The 21,356-nt window shown below is 52.0% G+C and overlaps 1 protein-coding gene across 17 annotated transcripts in view; it reads left to right on the forward strand.

The window, feature by feature from the left end:
- Positions 1-21,356, forward strand: part of KLC1 (kinesin light chain 1) — a 66,642-nt gene that overhangs the window by 41,892 nt on the left and 3,394 nt on the right. For 2 of the 17 annotated variants that reach the window (XM_027521014.1, XM_027521013.1), the window contains 6 exons: positions 843-892; positions 978-1,045; positions 3,071-3,179; positions 8,720-8,881; positions 15,169-15,299; positions 18,967-19,305. In XM_027521014.1, the coding sequence (XP_027376815.1) occupies positions 843-892; positions 978-1,045; positions 3,071-3,179; positions 8,720-8,881; positions 15,169-15,299; positions 18,967-19,057 (611 nt within the window). In that variant the 3' untranslated portion in view covers positions 19,058-19,305. Of the gene's footprint in view, positions 1-842; positions 893-977; positions 1,046-3,070; positions 3,180-8,719; positions 8,882-13,093; positions 13,145-13,797; positions 14,495-15,168; positions 15,300-18,966; positions 19,306-21,356 lie in introns of those variants that run through there. The other 15 variants (XR_003507326.1, XR_003507325.1, XR_003507327.1 and 12 more) reach the window with 15 other exon arrangements.

The raw sequence follows: 21,356 nt of genomic DNA on the forward strand, positions 1-21,356 counted from the left end.
TCTTACTACTTGGACTTTGTTTAATGTTGGGTTCCTCAAATTCTAAATGGTCCCAAGTGTTATGTGAAGATTCTGGCATTGAAAGTTTTCTTACAGGGTTTTTACCCAAGCTCCACTGGGGGACTGGGCTGCAAAGAAACAAGCCTTCTCTCTGCTGAAGACTGCGCCTTGGGAACCCGAGCAGAGGGGCTGTAAGCCCCGGATGCACTAGGCCAGGCTTGCTGCAGACACTCAGCTTGGCTTGTGTCCAGGGAAGTCGAGTAGCATCTGCGGCTCGCTAGGAGCACAGTTTTGGCCCTGCTGGGAAAGAGGCTAGAAAACAAAGCACACGCCATCAGCTGGGCTAGAAAACAAAGCAGGCGCCGTCAGCTGGGCCACAGCAGGCAGTGCTGCTCTCACGCCTCACAGTCAGGTGCTGGAGGACTGAAGTCATTTCTTTTTTACCTGTGAAGCCCCAGCTCTCAGAAAATAGTAGGCGTTCAGTGAATGCTTGGAGAAACAAGTCAGTGAACAACAACGAAAAGTTTCCTTATAAAGACTCGCGCATTTGTCCGTGTTTTTGACAGTCACCTCCCTGTCTGGGTAGGCACCTTTGATTCTGCGTCTTCTGTTCACTGATTGGCGCGTACATGGTCATTTCCTCCTCGTTTCTTCGGTCTGGTTCTGCGTCAGAGTCCTTAGTCTCCAGTGTGAAGCCTAGTCTGTCCTAGTTGTGAAAAGTAATATCTCAGAAGGATCACATGGAAAACAAACAGAAGCCTTGCAAATGCTGGCACTGGACAACTTCTGCACAGTGGGCTCTGCTACGCCTCAGTTCATGGCATGTTATTTTTTCTTCATAGATGAAAATAAACCCATTTGGATGCATGCTGAGGAGAGAGAAGAATGCAAAGTAAGAACACATTATTTTGTGAAGTTTTCTAAACTGAATATATTGCTTGATAATTATCTACTTGAAATTCTTTGTTGCAATTCAGGGAAAGCAGAAGGATGGGACGTCCTTTGGAGAGTATGGTGGCTGGTACAAGGCCTGCAAAGTCGACAGGTGCGTCTGCTTGCCTGGGAGACAGGCCCTTAGCCGTGGGAGGCGCTGGCGCTTCAGGGGCAGCCCGTAAACCACCTCGTGTGTGTAAAGTTTCTCAGGGTGGTGTGGCTGCACAGGCCCTTATTTTCCCCAGATTCCAGTAAAACTCCATAACTTTGTAAGTGAGGTAATTTATACAAAACCCACCTCAATATGATCCCATGGGCAAAAACATGGGCCCTGTTCATTAATGCTGTGTCTTAAGGCTAGCTCCCAGGTTGCAGGAGGAGAGATGGCTACGTGGAGACATAGACTCTAAGGCCATAGGGCAGACTCACAGGAACAGGCCTGCAGCCCGCGAAGCCCGCGCTTTGCAGCTGTGTCCAGGCACACACCCCATCTCCTGCAGCCTCAGGGCCTCCAGTCTGCAGAGGGCAACGTGGCTCCTCTGCCAGCAGCCCTCCAGCCCGGCCCAGTGCTGCTTCCTCCTTTTACTGGAGCGCTTCTTGTCTGTGGTCTTTTCCTGTTTGAACTTGCACTTATCTTCTAAGACTCGCTTTACTGGTCTCCTATTCAGTCCAGTTCAGTTCAGTTCAGTCGCTCAGTCGTGTCCGACTCTTTGCGACCCCATGAATCACAGCACACCAGGCCTCCCTGTCCATCACCAACTCCCAGAGTTCACTCAGACTCACGTCCATCGAGTCGGTGATGCCATCCAGCCATCTCATCCTCTGTCATCCCCTTCTCCTCCTGCCCCCAATCCCTCCCAGCATCAGAGTCTTTTCCAATGAGGCAACTCTTCGCATGAGGTGGCCAAAGTACTGGAGTTTCAGCTTTAGCATCATTCCTTCCAAAGAAATCCCAGGGCTGATCTCCTTCAGAATGGACTGGTTGGATCTCCTTGCAGTCCAGGGGACTCTCAAGAGTCTTCTCCAACACCACAGTTCAAAAGCTTCAATTCTTCAGCGCTCAGCCGTCTTCACAGCCCAACTGTCACATCCATACATGACCACAGGAAAAACCACAGCCTTGACTGGATGGTCTCTCATTACTATTTCAGGAGACTCTACTGCTCTGAACCCTGGTTTGGAATAAATGTCCCTCCTCTTACTCCCCATAGCACTTACCGTAATTTCTGAATTTCACATGCTTTCTCCCAGTACTGTGTAAACTGTCTCAAAACATGGAGTATAGCTGCTGTATTATTTATTTAAAACCATTTATTGTATCTTTTTTGCTGATTGGGTCTTAGTTGCAGCACACATGGAATCTTTTTTGTCCTGCAGTGTCTTTTTTTGGGGCACACAGATTCTCTAGTTGTGGCCCTCTGACCTAGTTGCAGTGCAGCATGTGGGATCTAGTTCCCTGACCAAGAATTGAACCCAGACCCCGTGCATTGGGAGTGCAGAGTCCTAGCCACAGATTGGACCACCAGAGAGTTCCCAGCTTACTTCTACAGCTCCTGTCATCAATAAGAGGAAAGCCTCCTGGAGTATATCTGTAGTAACATGAGCTGGATTTATTTCTCATTGTCAGCCAGACTGCTCTGTCAGCAGCACAGAAGCACACCATCTGTGTCCACACTGTGTGGTCCTCTTTTGCACACACAGCCGTCATTCTCTGCCTCGGGTCCCACTGGTGATGGTTTTGGTTCCACTCTGCTTCCCCTCCTTGAAGGGGAACGGAGAGGGTGGACGGCAGCACTTGAGCGCGTGTCCTCTGCGCTGCCTGGCACAGTCAGCTCTGCTTCCGGGGGAAGCTGATGGCCACCAGACACACCCAGCACAGACCTTCCTGCTGAGACGCCCAGTAGGCTGTGTGAGCGGAGACAGCACAGGGGTTTGTCCCACCAGCTGCAGGGCTCAGTGCCGTAGGCAGGGGATGCATGAGCTAGAAGAGCCTTTTAGAATTTTACAGCTAAAAAGTACTGTAGAAATCAAACTGTAGCAGACTTAAGTATGTTTGTCCTTTGGATTAGGTGCTGTTGAAGGTGACTGCTCTGTAACTTACATTGAGTCGGTTTGTGAATTATATGCTTTCTTACAGTCCAACTGTCACAACTACTTTAAAAAACCTTGGGGCGCTTTACAGACGTCAAGGCAAATTTGAAGCTGCAGAAACACTGGAAGAAGCAGCCATGAGGTCTCGTAAACAGGTCAGTCAGCGGCCTTCTGCTTGTGGGTTTGAGTTTGATTCTGTTTCATGAGACTTGTTGAAACACTGATTTAGAGAGAGAAAACATTTACTGATTTAGTTTGTACAAATAAAATCGGGTTGCTCAAATGCCGTGAATATGACACCACAGGCACAGGCTGCAGAAGCAGAAGTCAGTCAGAACCCCCAGAGTCAGAAACGCCTGTGCCTTCGGGGATGCTGTCAAGAGAACAGAAGGGCACCCACAGAGTGGGCGGACAGGTTTGCAGACCACATCTCTGACGCCCTCTAACATCCAGAACGTATAAGAAGAAAAGGAGCAGCTCATGAAAAAATGAACACAGGCCCTAAATCGACGTTTCTCTGAAGGTGCTGCACAACTGCCAGCAGCTCGTGGAAGGATGCCGCAGGCGGTTAGTCACCCGGGGACGCAAGTGCACGCTCGGCGAGGCGCCGCTGCACGCCCTCTGGGCTGGCTGGAAGGAGAAACACAGCAGAAATAGCAAGTGTTGAGGAGGAGGCTGTGCACGGCTGGTGGCGGCGTGGACGGCCCAGCTGCCGGAGAGGGCAGTTGGGAGGGTGTTTCAGGAGCGAGGCCTGGAGCTCCTGCCTAGCCCTGCGCGCCCGCTGCTGGCGCCTGCCTGAGAGAGGGCAGCCAGGTGCTGGGCAGATGCCGCTGGTCCCCTTCCTCCACGCCGGGTTCTATGCAGCTGCTCTGAGCCCTTGTCCCCAGGAGGCACAGTCGGGTTCCTGCGAGTCTGGTCACACTCAGTCATCAGATCAGCACACAGCCTGTCCCCGCTGGGCTTCTGTTCAGACACCCTCTTTAGTGTATGTTGTTGACTCATTAATGCTGACGTCATGGCCAGCAGCACTGACTCCCGCCCGATGGGAGCTCAGTGTCTCCATGAGGCACGTCCAGAGGACACTTGAGCACCACTCAAGGGTCCACCGACCAAAATGCAGATGACACGGTTCTGAGTAAGTGAGAGTGGGGGCAGGACCGTTTGTAGTATGAGATGAAGCAGGAACGCAGTGTTGCTTTGGTCCGTCTGAGTGCAGATGTGCGTGTCAACTGACTTGAGTTTTCCTCCACCCCGTGTGTGTCAGTGAATCCCCACGCAAGCACTGAGAGTGTTGATTTGGGATGAGTTTTCCCCCACCCCGTGTGTGTCAGTGAATCCCCACGCAAGCACTGAGAGTGTTGATTTGGGATGAGTTTTCCCCCACCCCGTGTGTGTCCGTGAATCCCCACGCAGGCACTGAGAGTGTGGATTTGGGGTGACAGATCCACTTTGGCCAGCAGGTGAATTGGCAGGTATGGGCCCCGTGAGTGATGAGGAAATGTGTCCATGGCAGTGTTGGTTTCAGTAGGTTGAACGTCCAGACAGCTGTGCGTTGGTCGATAGGTGAGTGGATACACCATGTGGTCCATCCATGCGATGGAATGTTATCTGGAAATGAAAAGGACTGCTGAAGCGCTTTGCTTCACCGTCTGAGGTGTGTTAGGCTGAAACACGGTTTGTTAAAGCACATACAAGCGCTGCTTTTGTGCCCTTTAATTACCAGTTTTCAGAGTTAAGAGGTTAATACGTTACTATATATGTGTACGTGTATAAAGATGGCAGGTTTTGTTTTCTGTTTTTAGGACTGGAGGGGCTGATGTGGTTTTCTTCCCCAGAATGGTGTATGTGTAGGCTATCATGCAGTTGTTGGTTTATGGCGACTTTTGGGCTGGGGTGAAAGTTACCCGTCGAGATTCTGTGCAGAGGGATTAGAGGAGGCCCAGCAGAGGGCCTGTCCATGGTCTTCTCCCTGCCTGTGCCCCTGCAGGCGCCCCTTCCTGTCGCCCTCCCTGGGTCTCCGACTGAGGGGCTGCTGTTCCGGGGAGGGGGACTCTGAGCACGCGTCCTGGGTGTGTGCAGCGTGGGGTCCTGGCTCTCGGCCTGTGACGCCCCGCATCGTTGGGCCTTGCTGTGAACCAGCACTGCACAGTGTTACCAGCCAGCAGCGTCTCGAGCCCGGAGCTGAGCTGCAGACATTTGAGAAGGGGCTGCCAGTGCTTTGCTGAGGACGGCCTCTCCTGACAGAGGGCCAGGTCCGCTTCACTGTGGCAGAGACAGCAGCCTGCGTCCTGTCTGGGGTTGTGCCCCTCAAGGAGGAAACTGTGAGGGTCATCGAAGGGACTGTGTTTGCGTGCCGTCTGGGTGGAGGTCCATCCAGAGCGTCAGGCGGGCTGTGCCTGGTCATCGGGTGGCTCTGGAGTGCACGTGGGACCCTCGCTGCCCGGCGCTGGCGCGGGAGCTGCACTCAGGTGTGCGTGGGTGACCCCGAGGGTGAGGTGCCTGGCCTCTGCTTCCCGTCTCTCTCAGCAGCAGCAGAGTTTGCCCTGAAAATGCCTTTCATAAGCCAGGGGCTAATTGTACTGAGAACAGTGTAACCTGTGAGTCTTCACCGTGTACTTATTTTGGAGGTGCGGAACACCAAGCACTTGGTGTTAAAGTGTTAGAACTTGGGCGTTTCCCCAGCGTCTCTGATGAAACTTCCCAGACATTGTCCCGTGTACTCGCCAGCTAGACTGAGTTGTGAGCGTCTCCCATGTGTCCTCAGTCCTTCTGCTCGGAGGCCTTCCACAGTTGTGTACCTCACTGCACTCCTTCTGAATACCTCAGCACGCACCTCATCACCTGAAGCTCAGTATTCATTCATAGTGTTTTAAAATTTGAGGTAAAAATCTATATATGGTGAAATGTGCAAGTCTGCATGTTAAGAATCACTGTTCTCACTTACCCTCCAACGTTTAAGAGCTTTTTTCCCCTGCTATATGTTTAGTTATCTCAGAAATCCACAATAGACACTCAAAACTAGAGTCAGAAGGTCAGAGTCCCAGGATGTGTGGAGGACAGAGAAGGCCGGTGCAGCAATTCAGCAAGAGGAAGATCGCCTTCCCCCACACAGGTCTCTGAGGCTGGTGACCGTCTTCCCAGTGAACACACAGACAAAACCCATGGCACAGTGCTGGTAGGAGGAGGGGAGGTTGACAGAGACCAAGCCCTGAGCATTTGGAGTGGGAGCACTGACTCCAAGACCCTAGACCACCAGAGAACTAACCCTGGGGAGGATCAGGTAGTGAGACTCACACAAAGGAGAGGCCACTTGAACGCGTGACCTGGCATCGCCCGTCCACCAGTAGCGCCCTGTGCAGGACGCCTCATCTAAACAGCAGACAGGATTACCACGCCACTCGGCCTTGCCCAGCAGAGGAAAAACAAACCAACAACTCAGCACAAATCTCACCCTGTACGAAGCTTACACAAACCACGGGACCCACCATAGGAGGGCAGAAACAAAAGGGAAGAAAGAGTTCAGCCTTGAAGCCTGGGAAAAGGAGACCTCAAACACAGTGAGTTAAAAAAAAGTATGTAAAGGCAGAGGAGTACGACACGAAGGAACAAACTGGAGACACAGAGATCCAAATAAATGAAGAGGAAACAAGCAGGCTCCCTGAGAAAGAATTCAGAATAATGATAGTAAAGATGATCAAAAACCTTGAAGACAAAATGGAGGAAAATGCGAGAATCAGTTAACAAAGACCTCCAAGAATTAAAGAATAAATACACAGAGACAGACCACACAATTACTGAAATTAAAAATATTCTAGAAGGAATCAATAGTAGAATATCTGAAGCAGAAGAACAAATGAGTGAGCTGAAAGATAAAACAGTGGAAATAACTTCTGAAGAGCAGAATAAAGTAAAAAGAGTGAGAAGAACTGAGGATAGTTTCAGAGACCTCTGGGACAATATCCGAGCCACTAACATTTGAATTATAGGGGTCCCAGAAGAAGACGAGAAAAAAAAGGGTACAAGAAAATTTTTAAAAGAGATTATAGTTGAAAATTTCCCCAGCATGGAAAAGGAAATAGTCAATCAAGTCGTAAGAGGTGCAGAGAGTCCCATGTAGGATAAACCCAAGGAGAAACATACTAAGACACATACTAATCAAACTAACAAAGACTAAATTAAAAAAAAAAAAACTGCAAGGGAAAAGCACCAAGTAACACATAAGGAAAACCCCACACATTTAACAGCTGATCTTTCAGCAGAAACTGTAGGCCAGAAGGGAATGGCAGGGTATATTTAACATACTGAAAGGGGAATATCTACAACCAAAATTACTGTACCTGGCAAGGATCTCATTCAAGATTGATGGAGAAATAAAAAGCTTTTCAGACGAGCAAAAGTTAAGAGAATTTAGTACCACCAAACCAGTTTTACAATAAATGTTAAAGGGACTTATACAGTCAAGAAATATAAGAGAAGAAAAAGATCTACAAAATCAACCGCAAACAATTAAGAAAATGGCAATAGGAATATATATATCAATAATTACTATAAATGTAAATTGATTAAATGCTCCAACCAAAAGACACAAAATGGCTGAATGGTTACAGAAACAAGACTCATATATACGCTGTCGACAAGAAACCCATTCTAGACGTTATGACACATAGAGACTGAAAGTGAGAGGCTGGAAAAATACACTCCATGCAAATGGGAAGCAAAGGAAGGCTGGAGTAGCAATCCTCGTATCAGACAAAGTGGCCTTAAAATAAAGAAGATGACAAGAGATAAGGAAGGATACTACGTAATGATCAAGGGATGCATCCAAGAGGAAGACGTAGCAGTTGTAAGTATCTGTGCACCAACATGGGTGCACCGTGCATAAGCCAAACACTGACAGACAGACAAGGAGAAGGTGACAGCAACACAGTCATAGTAGGGGACTCCAACAGCCCACTCACACCAGTGGGCAGGTCACCCAAACCAAATTAATGAGGAAACGGATCTTAAATGATACATGAGGTGAGATGGGTCTCATTGACACCTTTTGGACATTCCATCCAAATGCAGAAGAATATACCTTCTTCTCACATCCTCATGGAACATTCTCCAGGATAGACCACATCTTGGGTCACAAATTGAACCTCAGTAAATTAAAGAAAATTGTCATAGAAAGGAATGCATCTGAGTCGGTTTTAATGATGTGGATGAACCTAGAACCTATTATACAGAGTGAGGTAAGCAGAAAGACAAAGATAAATACTGTATTCTAACTCATATACATGGAATCTAGAAAAATGGTACTGAAGAATTTATTTACAGGGCAGCAGTGGAGAAACAGAAAATAGACTTAGGAACCTGGGGAGAGGGGAGGAAGAGGGTGAGAGGCATGGAGCCAGTAACAGGGAAACTTACATCACCGTGTGTAAAATAGAGGCCTCGTGTAAAATAGCCTCGGGAGTCTGCTCTGTGGCTCGGGAAACTCAAACAGGGCTCTGAATCAACCTAGGGAGGTGGGATGGGGCGGGAGACTGGAGGGGAGGTACGTATACCTTTGGCTGATGCATGTTGAGGTTGACAGAAAACAAATTCTGTAAAGCAGTTATCCTTCAATAAAAAATTTTAAAAAGAGAAAGAAACCCGTAGTAAAACTTCACCGCTAATGGATCAAACCCTTGTCCCCCTGCCTGGCTCGCAGGGTCTTGACAATGTTCACAAACAGAGAGTAGCCGAAGTGCTGAATGACCCTGAGAACACGGAGAAGCGGCGGAGCCGGGAGAGCCTGAGCGTGGACGTGGTCAAGTACGAGAGCGGCCCTGACGGAGGGGAGGAAGTGAGTATGAGCGTAGAGTGGAACGGGGTAAGTACAGTGCACAGCGCGCCCGCCCAGCCCTGCCCGGAGGCCGCGGCCCGGCGCCCCGGCGCACCTGAGGGCAGCCTCCTTTCCTCAAACTAAGTACCAATTAAGCCTTTTGTAAGTTCCAATCTTCTGCTAATACTGCAATCTGTTACTTGTTTGAAGAGATTGTCTTCTCTTTAGGAATCTGTGAGAGCGGTTGGCTTTCTTCTGAGCACGTAATGCTGATTGAGTGTCCTGGTTGCTTAAAGCATACTCCATCATCTGGTTTGGTTTTAATGTTAGGGTTAGTGCGGCAGAGAACTAACTCGCTTTTTTAACTTAACCCATTTTCATTGCTAACTTCAGTGCTCCTAATTTCACTGACGAGGCTGCCGTAGATTTTGTTAGAATTAATCAATCCTTCAAAGGAAGATGATGATCCAAGTAGAACTTGTCTGTAGAAGAGAACAGGACAGGGCCTCCCACAGGGCGCTGGTGGTGAAGAAGCCACCTGTCTCTGCAGGAGACGTAAGACATGCAGGTTCCGTCCCTGGGTTGGAAGATCCCCTGGAGGAGGGCCTGCCAGGGGCCTTTGGGTTGCAAGCTTGTGCCTGCATCGGATACTTGTCACCTCCCTGGCAGACTCTGCCTCTGTGGAGCGTCTTCCCATTGCTGTTCTCCAGGGTTGCCAGAGAGCACGTGGCCTTCTGCACGTTTCCCAGTGAGCTGTTGAAACACATTGAGCTGGTGTCTTTGAAATTTCACTTTTATGGGAGAGGGTTGAATGCAAGTTTACTTTTAATATAGTCAGGTGTACTGTTCATTTTTGTTTTTGGAAGTCATATAATGCAGTTTGATGCGGGTTTCCCAGGTTGCTCAGTGGTAAGAATCTACCTGCAATGCGGGAAACCTGGGTTCTATTCCTGGGTCGAGAAGAGTCCCTGGAGAAGGGAATGGCAACCCACTCCAGTATTAGTATTCTTGCTTGGCAAATTCCATGGACAGAGGAGCCTGGTGGGCTGTAGTCCATGGAGTTGCAAAGAGTTGGACTAAATAACAATAATAAAAAATACAATCTGACTAGTTATAACTGCAGATGTTTTGCCAAATAGTTGAGGGTCTTTCTTACAGTCTCCTTTTGAATCTATTCTTCGGGATTTTCTCTGGCTGTAGCAGTTGGGCAAGGGTCAGCATTCTAGGTTGACGTTTTACACAGAACATTACTGGCCAGACTTTCAGGGAGAGTGCCTTTTACTGTCTTTATCTGGCAGCTTCCTGGCTTTGGTTCTTCCTGTGCCAAGACAACCAATCAGCATGTGCTTTGACCACGCGCCCGTTGGGCAGTTGTCCGGGGCGAGCCGGCGGCGGCGCAGCCCTGCGGGTGTCCACGTCCAGCCCGCACTGTGTACTGTGCTCTCCCCGTGGCCGTGCTGGCTGCTGTCCGCGTGCTTTGTGTAGAGGGCCCGCCCTCCGCTAGTCCTCAGAAGCCAGGGGCAGGGTTTGATCCTTCAGAGTGAAGTTCTGGGGGGAGCTTTCTCTTGAGACAGTATTTCTAGGTCAATGTTTGAGTGACATCATGGGATAATAAAACCATTGACACTTCAGGGCTCTCTTAGAGTCTTCAAGACTGAGAGCCAGGGTGAGGAGAGCTGCTCTCATCCCTGTGGAGGGGGAGCCGTGGAGCCGTGGGTGCAGAGGCTGGAGGCTCCCACCTCCCCCAGTGCCTGCCTGCTCCCGCTTTGGTCTCCTGTTGCCTCTCGCTGGGACAGGCTGTCACTCAGGACGTGCGCACGGCGGGCACTGGCTACCTGTTTACTTAACTCCTGGACACCAGCAGCTCTGTGTCTTTGACAAAATCCATTCCAAGGCACTTGGCGTGGCAGTGGGTTCATTGGCTGAAAAGAATCTAGGTTTTCGGTCATCCATTGCAGCACCTGAAATCACCTTGGGCAGCATAAGGACCACCTCCCCCCGAATGGGGTCTTCTGTGAAGCAGCGAGTAAGCAGAGAGCCCCTGGGGTTCACCGGGGAGGGACAGCGAGAGCCCACTGAGACCACCCCACTCCCGCGGGCCTTGCTCTCAGACTGGCTTCCCCTGGAAGCGCTGAGGTTCGGGGACCATGCTGCTTTCCCAGCAGTTGACTTGTTCTGTTTTCACTGCATATGTTTTAAGAAGAGGCAGAAAAGCCTTACGCACCCTTAGGTGTTCTTTAAATTCAGCTTTGCTGAATCCGAGGAGCCTGTTGTAAGCGCCCCTGGGTGTGGGCTCACACACGCTATCCCCACCTTCCCTGCCCAGGTGTGACGTTAAGTCCCTGACGCCATCTTGGCGTGAGTGCAGGCGTCCCTGGGGCTCCAAGGCAAACAGATGAAGAATTGCTGCTGTTTGCAGCCACTTTCCTGTGGGCATTAAGATTTTCTTAGTGTTACGCAGTCAGGATAAAAGAAATAAATTGAGAGTTGAGGCAGGCGCTTAGGCTGGACCTGTCTGTAACTTAACATTTCAGATCACAGGTTCTGCGAGCCTGCCGCCCTGTTCTTCACTATCATAAGGACTTGGTACACACTCACAATGAGAAAATGCTATTTAGGTTTTATTTTATATTGGGGTTCTATGTTAGATTTTAATTTTTTAAAAAAGGATTTCATGGGTAAAAGAATTTGTCCCCTGATAAATAAAGTAATGTGAGCCAAGTGGACAAAAACACAAAAGGGTTTCAGTGCTCCTTAAAAAGTTTGGAAGGTGGAGGGAAAGCGCTGAGTAGCCCTCACTTGGGCTTTCACAGGACCCCAGGCCCAGGCCTTCTCAGCACTCAGAAATAACCCTGACCATGAAGGGCAGTCGGAGACGACAGGTGGGTTATGATCACGACCCTGGCAGATGCTGCACGGCTGGGTCAGCACCCAGCTGAATCATATGCTGTTAAAACACGAGAGCAGTAAGCCTGCTGGGCGTATTCTAATAATTCAGGTGAAGTTTCAGAATCAGATTCTCAACATGGTAGATAATTTGTTTAGAGAGGTACAGTTCTGTTCTTTTTTACTGTACCATGAAGACCGTAATTGAAGTACCTGAAAGTGTAACTCCATCAAGCGTTGTTTTTAGGTAGACTCTTCAGGTCTAACAGTCACTCTCAGGATAAGTCTCCATGGCCCTGCCTCTGAAGACAGACGCTGTGTGCACAGTAGCCCTTTCTGGGTGACACTGGCCTCGTGGGTCTCTTCGGACCACGTGTGTCAGTCCTGGACCTGGGTCCCCGCGGGGCGTGCGGAGCCGCAGGGCTGCTCTGTGACGAAGGAGTTGGATTGGCAGTGGTCCCCCCAGGCTTCCAGGAGATGCCGCACGCCTGCTGTTCTGGGTGGAGCATCAGCCTGGAGCGCCGGGGTCCTTGTGAAGGAGCCCCGCTTCTCGTCAGCATTCTTGTCAGGCTGCCCCCCATGTTAATGATTCTGAAAGCTTCTCACCCAGTAAGCTCTTCCCAGGATTACTGGGAATGACATATAGTGTTAATTACAAAGAGTTTAATATTTATTTTCAAAAAAAATGACATTAGGAAGACAACGAGAACATAGCAAAGGAAAAGAATTTAAAAGTACCAGTCCCCTGAGTCCGAGGCCAGTGCGCACTGCCGTGCCGCCCTGCACCCCTCCCTTGCGCTCTCAGTGTCTGTTCGGAAGCCCGCCCTTTGATGCAGGGATTCTTCCGCGGCAGGATAGAGGTCTAGACTGTTTTCCAAGTTGAATGCAGGGCCACTTCCCACCCCTGAAGTGTGTGCTGAGTAGAAACGCACCCAGTCTGGGTGGGTTGGTGCTGTCCTGATGCTTCTCTGAGGGGAGGGTCCCAGGGGGTGGTCCCAGGGCTGAGAGCAAGGAGGGCGGCACCGGTCCCCAGGTCTGCTCCACCCCCCGCCCCGCCCCGCCCCGCCCTGCCTGCCCTGTGGGGGGCGGGGAGAGAGTGCATGTGTGCGTGTGTGGGAGGGAGAATTCTGGAACCCGAGTGAAGTGGCTCTCCCGTACTCTGAGTGTCTAGGACAGGAATATTATAAATGACACTCTATAGTGTAGCACTGAATTTTGAAGTGAACGGAACTTGAACGGAAGTTAAACTGTTTTCAGAGTTATATTAACATTTTAATAACGTTCTTTTTCTGAAGAGCAGCAGGAACTTGTGTTTTCTTGTCCTCCCAGCACTGATGGGGAGTTGGTAACAAGTTTTATTTTTCCATTTTAAAGATGAGAAAGACGAAGCTCGGGCTGGTTAAATGACTTGCTCAGCATCGCATGGTGAGTCAGCGCGGGTGGGCGGGGCGCAGGTCCCTGCGGGCGGGCTCCCCGCCAGCCAGGACCAGGATGCTCGCTGCCGCAGAGATCCGCTTCCATAGTTACTTTTACTTTGGATTATCAACTGCATGTTTAAAATGTGCTATAAACTTTGAAAGCCAGTGTTTCTTAAAATGTCTGAAATATCAGTGTATTTTAGAGGAAGTCCTGTCTGAGTTCAGGGGTCCCTGTGTAGCTCAGGGCTGCAGGATCTCTGGGTCAAGGCTGGCATGAGTGCACTCCTCGCCCACCGTGGGGTCTTCCTGTGGCCACTGTGCTTTTCGTTTCGGAATCTCCTTATGCACAGTAATTCCAAAGACATTTCACGGTTGTGTATTGAGGAGATTTCTGCCACGGTGCCAGTCCATGTTCTAAACTGTTGGATTTTATTCTGACAACGATTCGGCGTGATGAGTAGATGAAGTAAAGGTGGCGTACAGAAGGCCCAGGGCCTGTTTTATCTGGGGCTGGCGGGAGCAGGCAGCAGGCAATCCCAAAGACCCAAGCGGCTGAAACGCTGCCACGGAGCTGTGACCTAGAAATACTGTGGGCCGGGCGGCGCTGCGAGGGCGCCCTCCGCCCGCTCACCGGGCTCTCTCTCCGTTTCTGTCTGACAGGCCTAGCCGCCCTGTGCGACACCCGCTGTCTCCTGCATGACGGGCTCCTCCTCTCTCTCCAGTGCTGACCGCTGTCTAGCATCCCTAGGATTCTCTCTCTGACTGGCCACTCCTTCTGGTGCTGCTGTCCTGTCGGGGGTTCCTTATCTCTGTATACATGTAGCTTTGCCAGATATGTACTTAGTAATACAGACTGTATTAATACACCGTCTGCTGTGTGATACACGAGTTAGACGACCAAGCGCTACTTGCCGTCGTCCCCTTTGTGAGAGGTAGTTGGTAGTCCCCCATGTCCCTGCCGTGGCATGACGGTGCCCGTGACCCTCCTAGGCTCTCAGAGTAGGGCATGTGCTCTCCAGGGCGCCCGGCGGTCCTGGCGGGACCACCCTGGGCCCTGGGCGCTCCCCGTTGGATCGTGCTCAAGTAGAATCTGCTGTGTAGTCTCTGTGTGGAATTTTGGCAATTCTGCTTTTCTCTACTAATCTTTAAGTGTTCAGTGATTTGTGTATTTGTGTCTTTCTAACTTCTAATAAACTCACTCCAACTGACCTGTGTCTTGGTGTCTGTCTGCCTCATAGAACTTCTCACGCTTTCCATGGAATGCGGCCTTGCCGGAGCTTCTAGAGGGGGAGGGATGGGTCTCCTGTTCATCTAACCAGGTGGCTCCTTCTAAGAATAAAAGTTGCTCTGTACACGTTTTCCTCTTGAGTATTTGATTTTCATGTCCAGATTCTGCCGCGTGTTTCAGTTATTAATGTCTGAATCGAGAATGGGGAAGCTGGGTGCACTTTCTTGTTTCCTGCGAAAGTCTAAGGGTTTTTACTTATTGTATAGAATGAATGTTTTGTTTACTTTTCCCACCACTTTTATAATCAGCATGTAATAAAAGAGTCCTCTAAACCCGAGTGAAGCAGCAGTGTGTCTGTCGCTGCAGGCAGAGCTGTCGAAAGGCCGCTGCCTGCGTCAGACCAGCTGCCCCGGGTCCTGCACCGCGAGTGGACCAGGGCCTCCATGTCACTAAACCTGGGGTTTGATTTTGGTGATACTTCTGGAAGCTGCCTTAATTTCCTTGAGACTTTCTGTGTATCTTTTCTTTTAAAACAGTAATGTAATTTTTCTTTTGGGGATTTTATTATTTTTGTTTGAATAAGCTTTTTCATGTTCAAAGGTTTTCATTTTCTTTTGGTTACCTTTAATGAAATTTAAAATGGGAAGACTTTGAAGTTTATTTGAAGCGTATTTACATACATGGTAAATTGGTAATTTCCGTAGGGATCATAAGCAGCAAGTCACAGGCCGGCAGGTCACCCTGATGTGGATTCCTGGGAGGAGAACCCCTTGCAGTTTCACATTTGTTCACGTCTCTTTCAGGATGGCACTGGATCTTTAAAACGCAGTGGCTCCTTTAGCAAACTCCGGGCTTCAATTAGACGCAGCAGTGAGAAGCTGGTTAGGAAGCTGAAGGGAGGAAGTGCCCGAGACAGTGAGCCGAGGAACCCCGGGTAACTATCTCCAGCCCCGCCCCGCCCCGCCCCCCGCGCCCTCCTCCCCCGCCGGCTCGCGCGCACCCACACTCCAGCCGCGCCCCACGTGGTGGCCATGCAGGGTTCAGTAGTCGCAGTCTAATTATTTGCCAGGACAAGTTGAGAAATAATTGTGAAATTTCCTGTTTAGAGGCTAAAAGAGCTGAAGGCTTTAAAAGAAATTTATGAAATTCTTTAGTTTTGTTACATGTTCAAAGAAAGCCTTAGCAATGAAAAATAAGAATTTAATATTAAAATACTGAGCATACTAACTTCTTTTCTCTTATCATGCACTATTCATTTTTAAGCTAGTTTTAATCTTTTGAAATCAACTGCCAGCTATGAGTATATTAAATCCCATCATACAGGTATTACTGTAGGAAGAAAATGGTTTGACAAGACTTTTTGTTAAAATGAATTTCTTTTGGAGATTTAAAAAACCTTCGCTTTTGCCATGTGTTTAGAAAAGGGTCTCAGTGATGAATCTTTTAGGGTCTTTTGAACAAAAGCTTTTGTCAGAGGAACTTGGTTCTAAGATACTCCTTGTCTTCTATGAGGATCATCAGGGAAGGGCTCTTTGTCCTCCTCTCGTGAGTGTCGACAGGTCGCCTGGTTTCTGGGTTACTTTCGTGGGGATGGCTTCCTCCTCCTGGATGCGTTTCTTCCAGAAGCACTGGGCTGTGGTGTTAGCTGGTCCGTGAAGCTCAGCCTCCCCAACACGGTACCTACTTTTTAAACGTTGATTCTTAGTATACTCAGTTTTAAAGCATTTCATGCTGAGTGCTGTAGTAATTCTGACCCGTTACTCCTTTGGGTGATGTGTGAGAATGTAAAGCTGGGTCCCTTTGCTATCGGGCATGTCCCGTCTTGCTCCTCTGTCCTTGGGGAGGGTCCGGGTCCCGAGACCCCTGGTGTCCCCCAGCCCCGCCCCCGGGCCCGAGCTCCACTGGTGGGGAGGGGGCCCGCCTCAGCTCTGCGCTCCCCCCCGCAGTTTGGCTGGTGGGGGACGTGCTTCCCAGTGGCTTTGGAGGCCAGAGGGACGGTTGGATTTCTGTATGCTGCCATCGCCCTGCTTCTCAGAAGCGTCCGCAGCTGCGTCCGCACAGGGAGCCGTGGGAGCCCCCCCGCCGTCCACTGTGAAGCCGCTGCAGGGTTTGGACGCAGGGCTTGTCGTGCCGATGGTGTCCTGCCTGGAGAAGACAAGTGCGGTTAGGGAAGGAGGTCCTGAGGGGCCCCCGTTGGACTTCCAGAGCTAACACGGCGGGGTGCTGCCTGCCCCTCTGATGTTTGGAAGATTGAACCTCTTGTTCCCAAGCTGGGAGGGCTGAGCCACTTGCTGGGCACCTGCCGAGTTTCCGCTCCTTCCGCAGCCGGTTCTGAGGTGTGCAGGGACCACACAGCACGCATTCGGTGTCTACAGGCCGCCCCCAGGGTGGTCACATGTTGGCGGGCCTGAGGGTCTGGGCGTCTTACGGCCTGTCGGCAGTGCAGAGCCCAGTCCCGAGTCCCGGGCTATGGCGGAGCTCATGGTTTGTATCTGGTGCGGCTTGTTCCTGGCGCTTAGGGCCAAACAAACCCGAGCTGAGGCCTGATGAGGATGAAGCCCACGTCGGGACAGACTGACAGTGTTCATACATAGTATACTTGGGGTGGCATCTTACAGAACTTTTTGAAAAGTAAGTAATTTAGAAGGTTTAGTCCATCAAATGCATAAGACAAAGTAATCTTTCCAGATAAAAGTAACACTCTTAGTTCACTGGGCAGGTGGCTCTCCAATCCGAGGGGGCCTCAGAGTCTCCTGGGCCGGGGCCTGTCCCTGCATTTCTGATGGGCGGGGGGCACACGAGGGGGTCTTGCCCTTCCAGCAGTTTCCTGGGTCGTGCCAGTGCTGCTGGTTGGGCCACATTTGACAGGCACCGAGCTGGGGGTTGTAGGAGGGGGTCTGTGGCCTGCGGTGGGCACAGTCCAGGAGCCCCTGAACGCCTGGCAGTGCAGACCCTGAGGGTTTAAGTCAGGGTGAGGATGCGATTCAGAGGAGGTGTTGACAGGCATCAAGTTACTCTTTCATCTCATCTTGTAAAGAGAAGTTTGAGCACAAAGGTGGTGTATCTTTCTTAGAAAACGTTAGCTGGCCAGTTACATCGGAGAATCGTGAAGCATGCCCAGATGTCCGTGCTTTGCTCCTGAGAGGTTCTGGACAGAGGAAAAGCCATGCAGGACTCCGGGTTCCTGGGGATGTTTCTGTCCTGTCCTGGGGGGAGTTTGGGGAGCGAATTTTACTTGGGGATAAGTCAGTTAAGGCTTTGTTTTTGGTGCAGTTTGTTCGGTGAGACCCAGGATGTGCCTGCTGTGTGCCTGGCACTCTGCCTGCGGCACTGGTGGCCACTCGGCCAGTTCCTGGGCCTCTGGTGCCTGCCTGCACGGGTGTGCGTGTGCATGTCTGGTTGCACTCAGCCTTTACGCCTGTGCTTCAGCCTCACGGCCATGTGCTCAGCACAGCGGTCACTGTTGACGTCAACAGCTCAGAAGCAGAATCACTGATCCTGTCAAAACACTTAGAAGTCACCCTTCCTGTTGGTCCTTCTAGCTTTTAAAGCTAGGGTGACTTCTGCTTGAGGTCATCATAGCGGCAGTAAGCAATGCAGTATTTAACTATCCATAATTTTAGATGGTAGGTGATTTGAGGCATATATTAAGTATTTTAAAGGTGTCAAATCGAAGATAAAAGTAAATATATGTACAAAGCTCTATGTTTTGTGTAAATCCAAACCCATGAAATTTGTTTGAAATTTTGGTTTCTAGGCAGAGAAACCCTAGCCTCAGAGTTTTACTAATAAAAGGTTACTTGTTTTTCCTTAGATTTAATATGGAAAAATCTCTGAGGTGCGTAGTACGTTCAGGCATGTGATCTCCGCAGTGAGCTCCGCGGGGCCCGCTTTGGCACAGTCGCTCAGGTCCGCGTTTGTGGGCCCGAGGGTGGCCCTGGCCGGGCCTCTTGGCTCCCAGAGGAGCTGGGCTTCAGAAAGGGAGGCTCTGAGGATGTTGAGGTTTAACCGAGACAGGCTTTTTGCCGAGGAAGACGCAGAGAAACTGCAGTTTTTATCTAACGGGTGCGGAATACCGAATATCTGGGGCATCCATGTTGGGACCTGGGCGAGCTGCAGACCTGCCCAGGTCAGGGACGGCCCAGGCCCCTCGGTGACAGGCCTGGAGGGGTGGGGTCCAGGCCCCCACGGTGACAGGCCTGCCCAGGTCAGGGACGGCCCGGGCCCCGCGGTGACAGGCCTGCCCAGGTCAGGGACGGCCCAGGCCCCTCGGTGACAGGCCTGCCCAGGTCAGGGACGGCCCAGGCCCCTCGGTGACAGGCCTGGAGGGGTGGGGTCCAGGCCCCCACGGTGACAGGCCTGCCCAGGTCAGGGACGGCCTGCCGCGGTGGCAGGCCTGCCCAGGTCAGGGACGGCCCAGGCCCCTCAGTGACAGGCCTGGAGGGGCGGGGCCCAGGCCCCCACGGTGACAGGCCTGCCCAGGTCAGGGACGGCCCAGGCCCCGCGGTGGCAGGCCTGGAGGGGCAGCTTGGCTGCGCTCCCCACTCCTAGTGACTCACGTGCTGACGCTTTGTCCTTGCATGTCCGCCGGGCCGGTACAGCATGAAGCGAGCCAGTTCTCTGAATGTCCTTAACGTGGGTGGCAAGGCGGCCGAAGACCATTTCCAAGCACGGAGCCCCACCCCGCTTTAGCATCCTCCGCCTTCTGGACCGTGCTGGCGGGGCCTTGGCTCCGCACCGCCGCAGTCCCAGCACAGCTGTCAGCGTTTAGCCTTCCCGATCCCAGACAAGTAGACAACACGATGATGTTCTCAGTCGGCACGGACCGAACTATCGAATGGTGGGAGCGCTCGCTTTGGGAACGTTCTTAGCGTATAAATGGTCTTCAAAATGTTGATTGACAATTAAAAGCTAAATGATAAAGTAATGACAAAACTTGACCAGTTGTTGATGTGTATTATTAATTTATGATTTTAGCCTCCAGCAGGGCCGGAGTGTGTAACTAATGTGACGTGGCTAAGCTGCTCAGTGTTCTGAATTACCTGGAACTTCAGTGAGATGAACACAGTCACTCTCACCTGTCCAAGTCTCACGTGAACCGGCCATCTTTCCATTTGAGACTGTTGGCACCCCGTCTCCATCAGACGTGGCCTCTTTGTCTCCCATGTGGGGCCCGGCCCCTGGCCCTTCTGTGACCTGGGGCGGGCAGCTGTCCCTGGACCAGGCATCCTGGGCACTGCACCCGGCTCCCAGTTGCCTCAGTCCCCCTGGTGACTGTGATGTCCTTAGGCGGTGGAGGGCCAGCTGGTGTGCTGACCCCCACTCCCCCCAGCACCTGGGGTGACGGTCCACAGGCCTCTGGTCGGGGGTGCCGACCCCTGCTCCCCCCAGCACCTGGGGTGACGGTCCACAGGCCTCTGGTCGGGGGTGCCGACCCCTGCTCCCCCCAGCACCTGGGGTGGCTGTGTACAGGCCTCTGGTCGGGGGTGCTGATCCCCGCTCCCCCCAGCACCCGGGGTGGCTATGTACAGGCCTCTGGTCAGGAGTGCCGACCCCCACTCCCTCTGGTCAGGGCCTGGAGGTTGCGTTCCTGGTGAGGACGTGAAGGAAAGCCCCTTTGTTTTCACAAGGTCGGGAGTCGATACAGTCTTCTCGCCTGATTCTTGCTTCTTGCACACGCATGTCTGAGCGGCAGGACTCCTGTGACCTGAGTCGGCGCCAAGACCGCGGAAGCCGGTGTCCATGAGGCGCTGCGGGGAGTGACCTCTCCCCTCTCTCTCATGCAGAAACGAAAGCGTTGTCTGGCAGGCTCAAGGGCTCCGAGTGCCAGGCCCCCAGGGGAGGCAGAGCTAAGTTAAGCCCCGAGGCTAACGCGCAGAGACCCTCAGAGCTTGGCCAGGGCCCTCCCCCTTCAGGGGCCGCCTCCTTTCCTGAGTTCCGTTGAGTTCTGTAGCCCTCATGCCCACGAGCTGCCGCAGCTGACAGTGAGGCCACTGCCCACCGACTCTGCCTAGCTCTGAAACCTGCTTTCAGCTGTGCCGTATTAAGGCTATTCACAGAGATGGGAACCTTAAACACGTCCTTGGAGAAAGGGAATGGGTGACTGGTGGCTGTGGGCAGGCCCTGCCCCGCTTTGCAGCCCCTTCGCAGCCCCTGTCGCTCCTGGGCCCTGTGCACACTGAGATGCGTGTTTTCCTTTTCAAAGCTCTTCTTCGGAGGGTTAAGTAACACAGGGTAGTTCTGACGGAAGCATTTTCAGATCAGCCCTGAGATTGCTCAGGGGAATCATGACGCGCCAGCTGGTTCGCTGAGGGCGACTCCAGGTGGTGCCCGCTGAGCTCGGGGCACGTGCACGCTGAGGTGGGTCTGGGCGTCCGGGTGCTGACAGATTCCAGGGGTAGTTCATTCTCCTGTTGATGAGGGGGGAGACGTCCCGGCAGAGGCGCGCCAGCCACCTTCCCTCACAAGCTGCTCTGGGTCGGGTGGTGTGCCTCCCGGGGCTCTCTTCAGGGACCGCTGGCTGCATGTGTCCTCCACCCCAGCAGGGAAGGGGGCGGCAGCAGCCCCCTGGGGTCGTCTCATGGCGAGGCGGGGCTTTAAACCTGGGAGTTTCTCTAATCGAGGAACGGGCCACCCCTGCACAGGGCCTGCTTGTGAGTGCCGCTGCGTCCCCGGAGGCTGGGGCTTCTGACCCCTCCCTGCGCTGCAGCCGCTCAGGGGTCGGGGTGTTCTTTCTGAGTGCTCCCTAGAGGTGCTGGAAAGGAGCGGGAGAGCAGGGCCGTGTCCCCTGCCACGTGGGCACTGCGGCCCTTTCGGGTGCCTGTCGCCTCACAGCCCGGCGGGGGCCGCGGCGCCGCCCCAGCTCCTGCCTCCACCGCGTCCACACTTTCTCCCAGAGCCACCCAGGTTGCCTTAGTGACCGCGGTCTCTGGGAAAACAAAGGGCGTTCAGAAAGAGTGAGCCTGGAGCTGAGGACAGAACGCTCCCAGCT

This window comes from Bos indicus x Bos taurus, chromosome 21 (assembly GCF_003369695.1).
Source record: "Bos indicus x Bos taurus breed Angus x Brahman F1 hybrid chromosome 21, Bos_hybrid_MaternalHap_v2.0, whole genome shotgun sequence".
Lineage (NCBI taxonomy): Eukaryota > Metazoa > Chordata > Mammalia > Artiodactyla > Bovidae > Bos > Bos indicus x Bos taurus.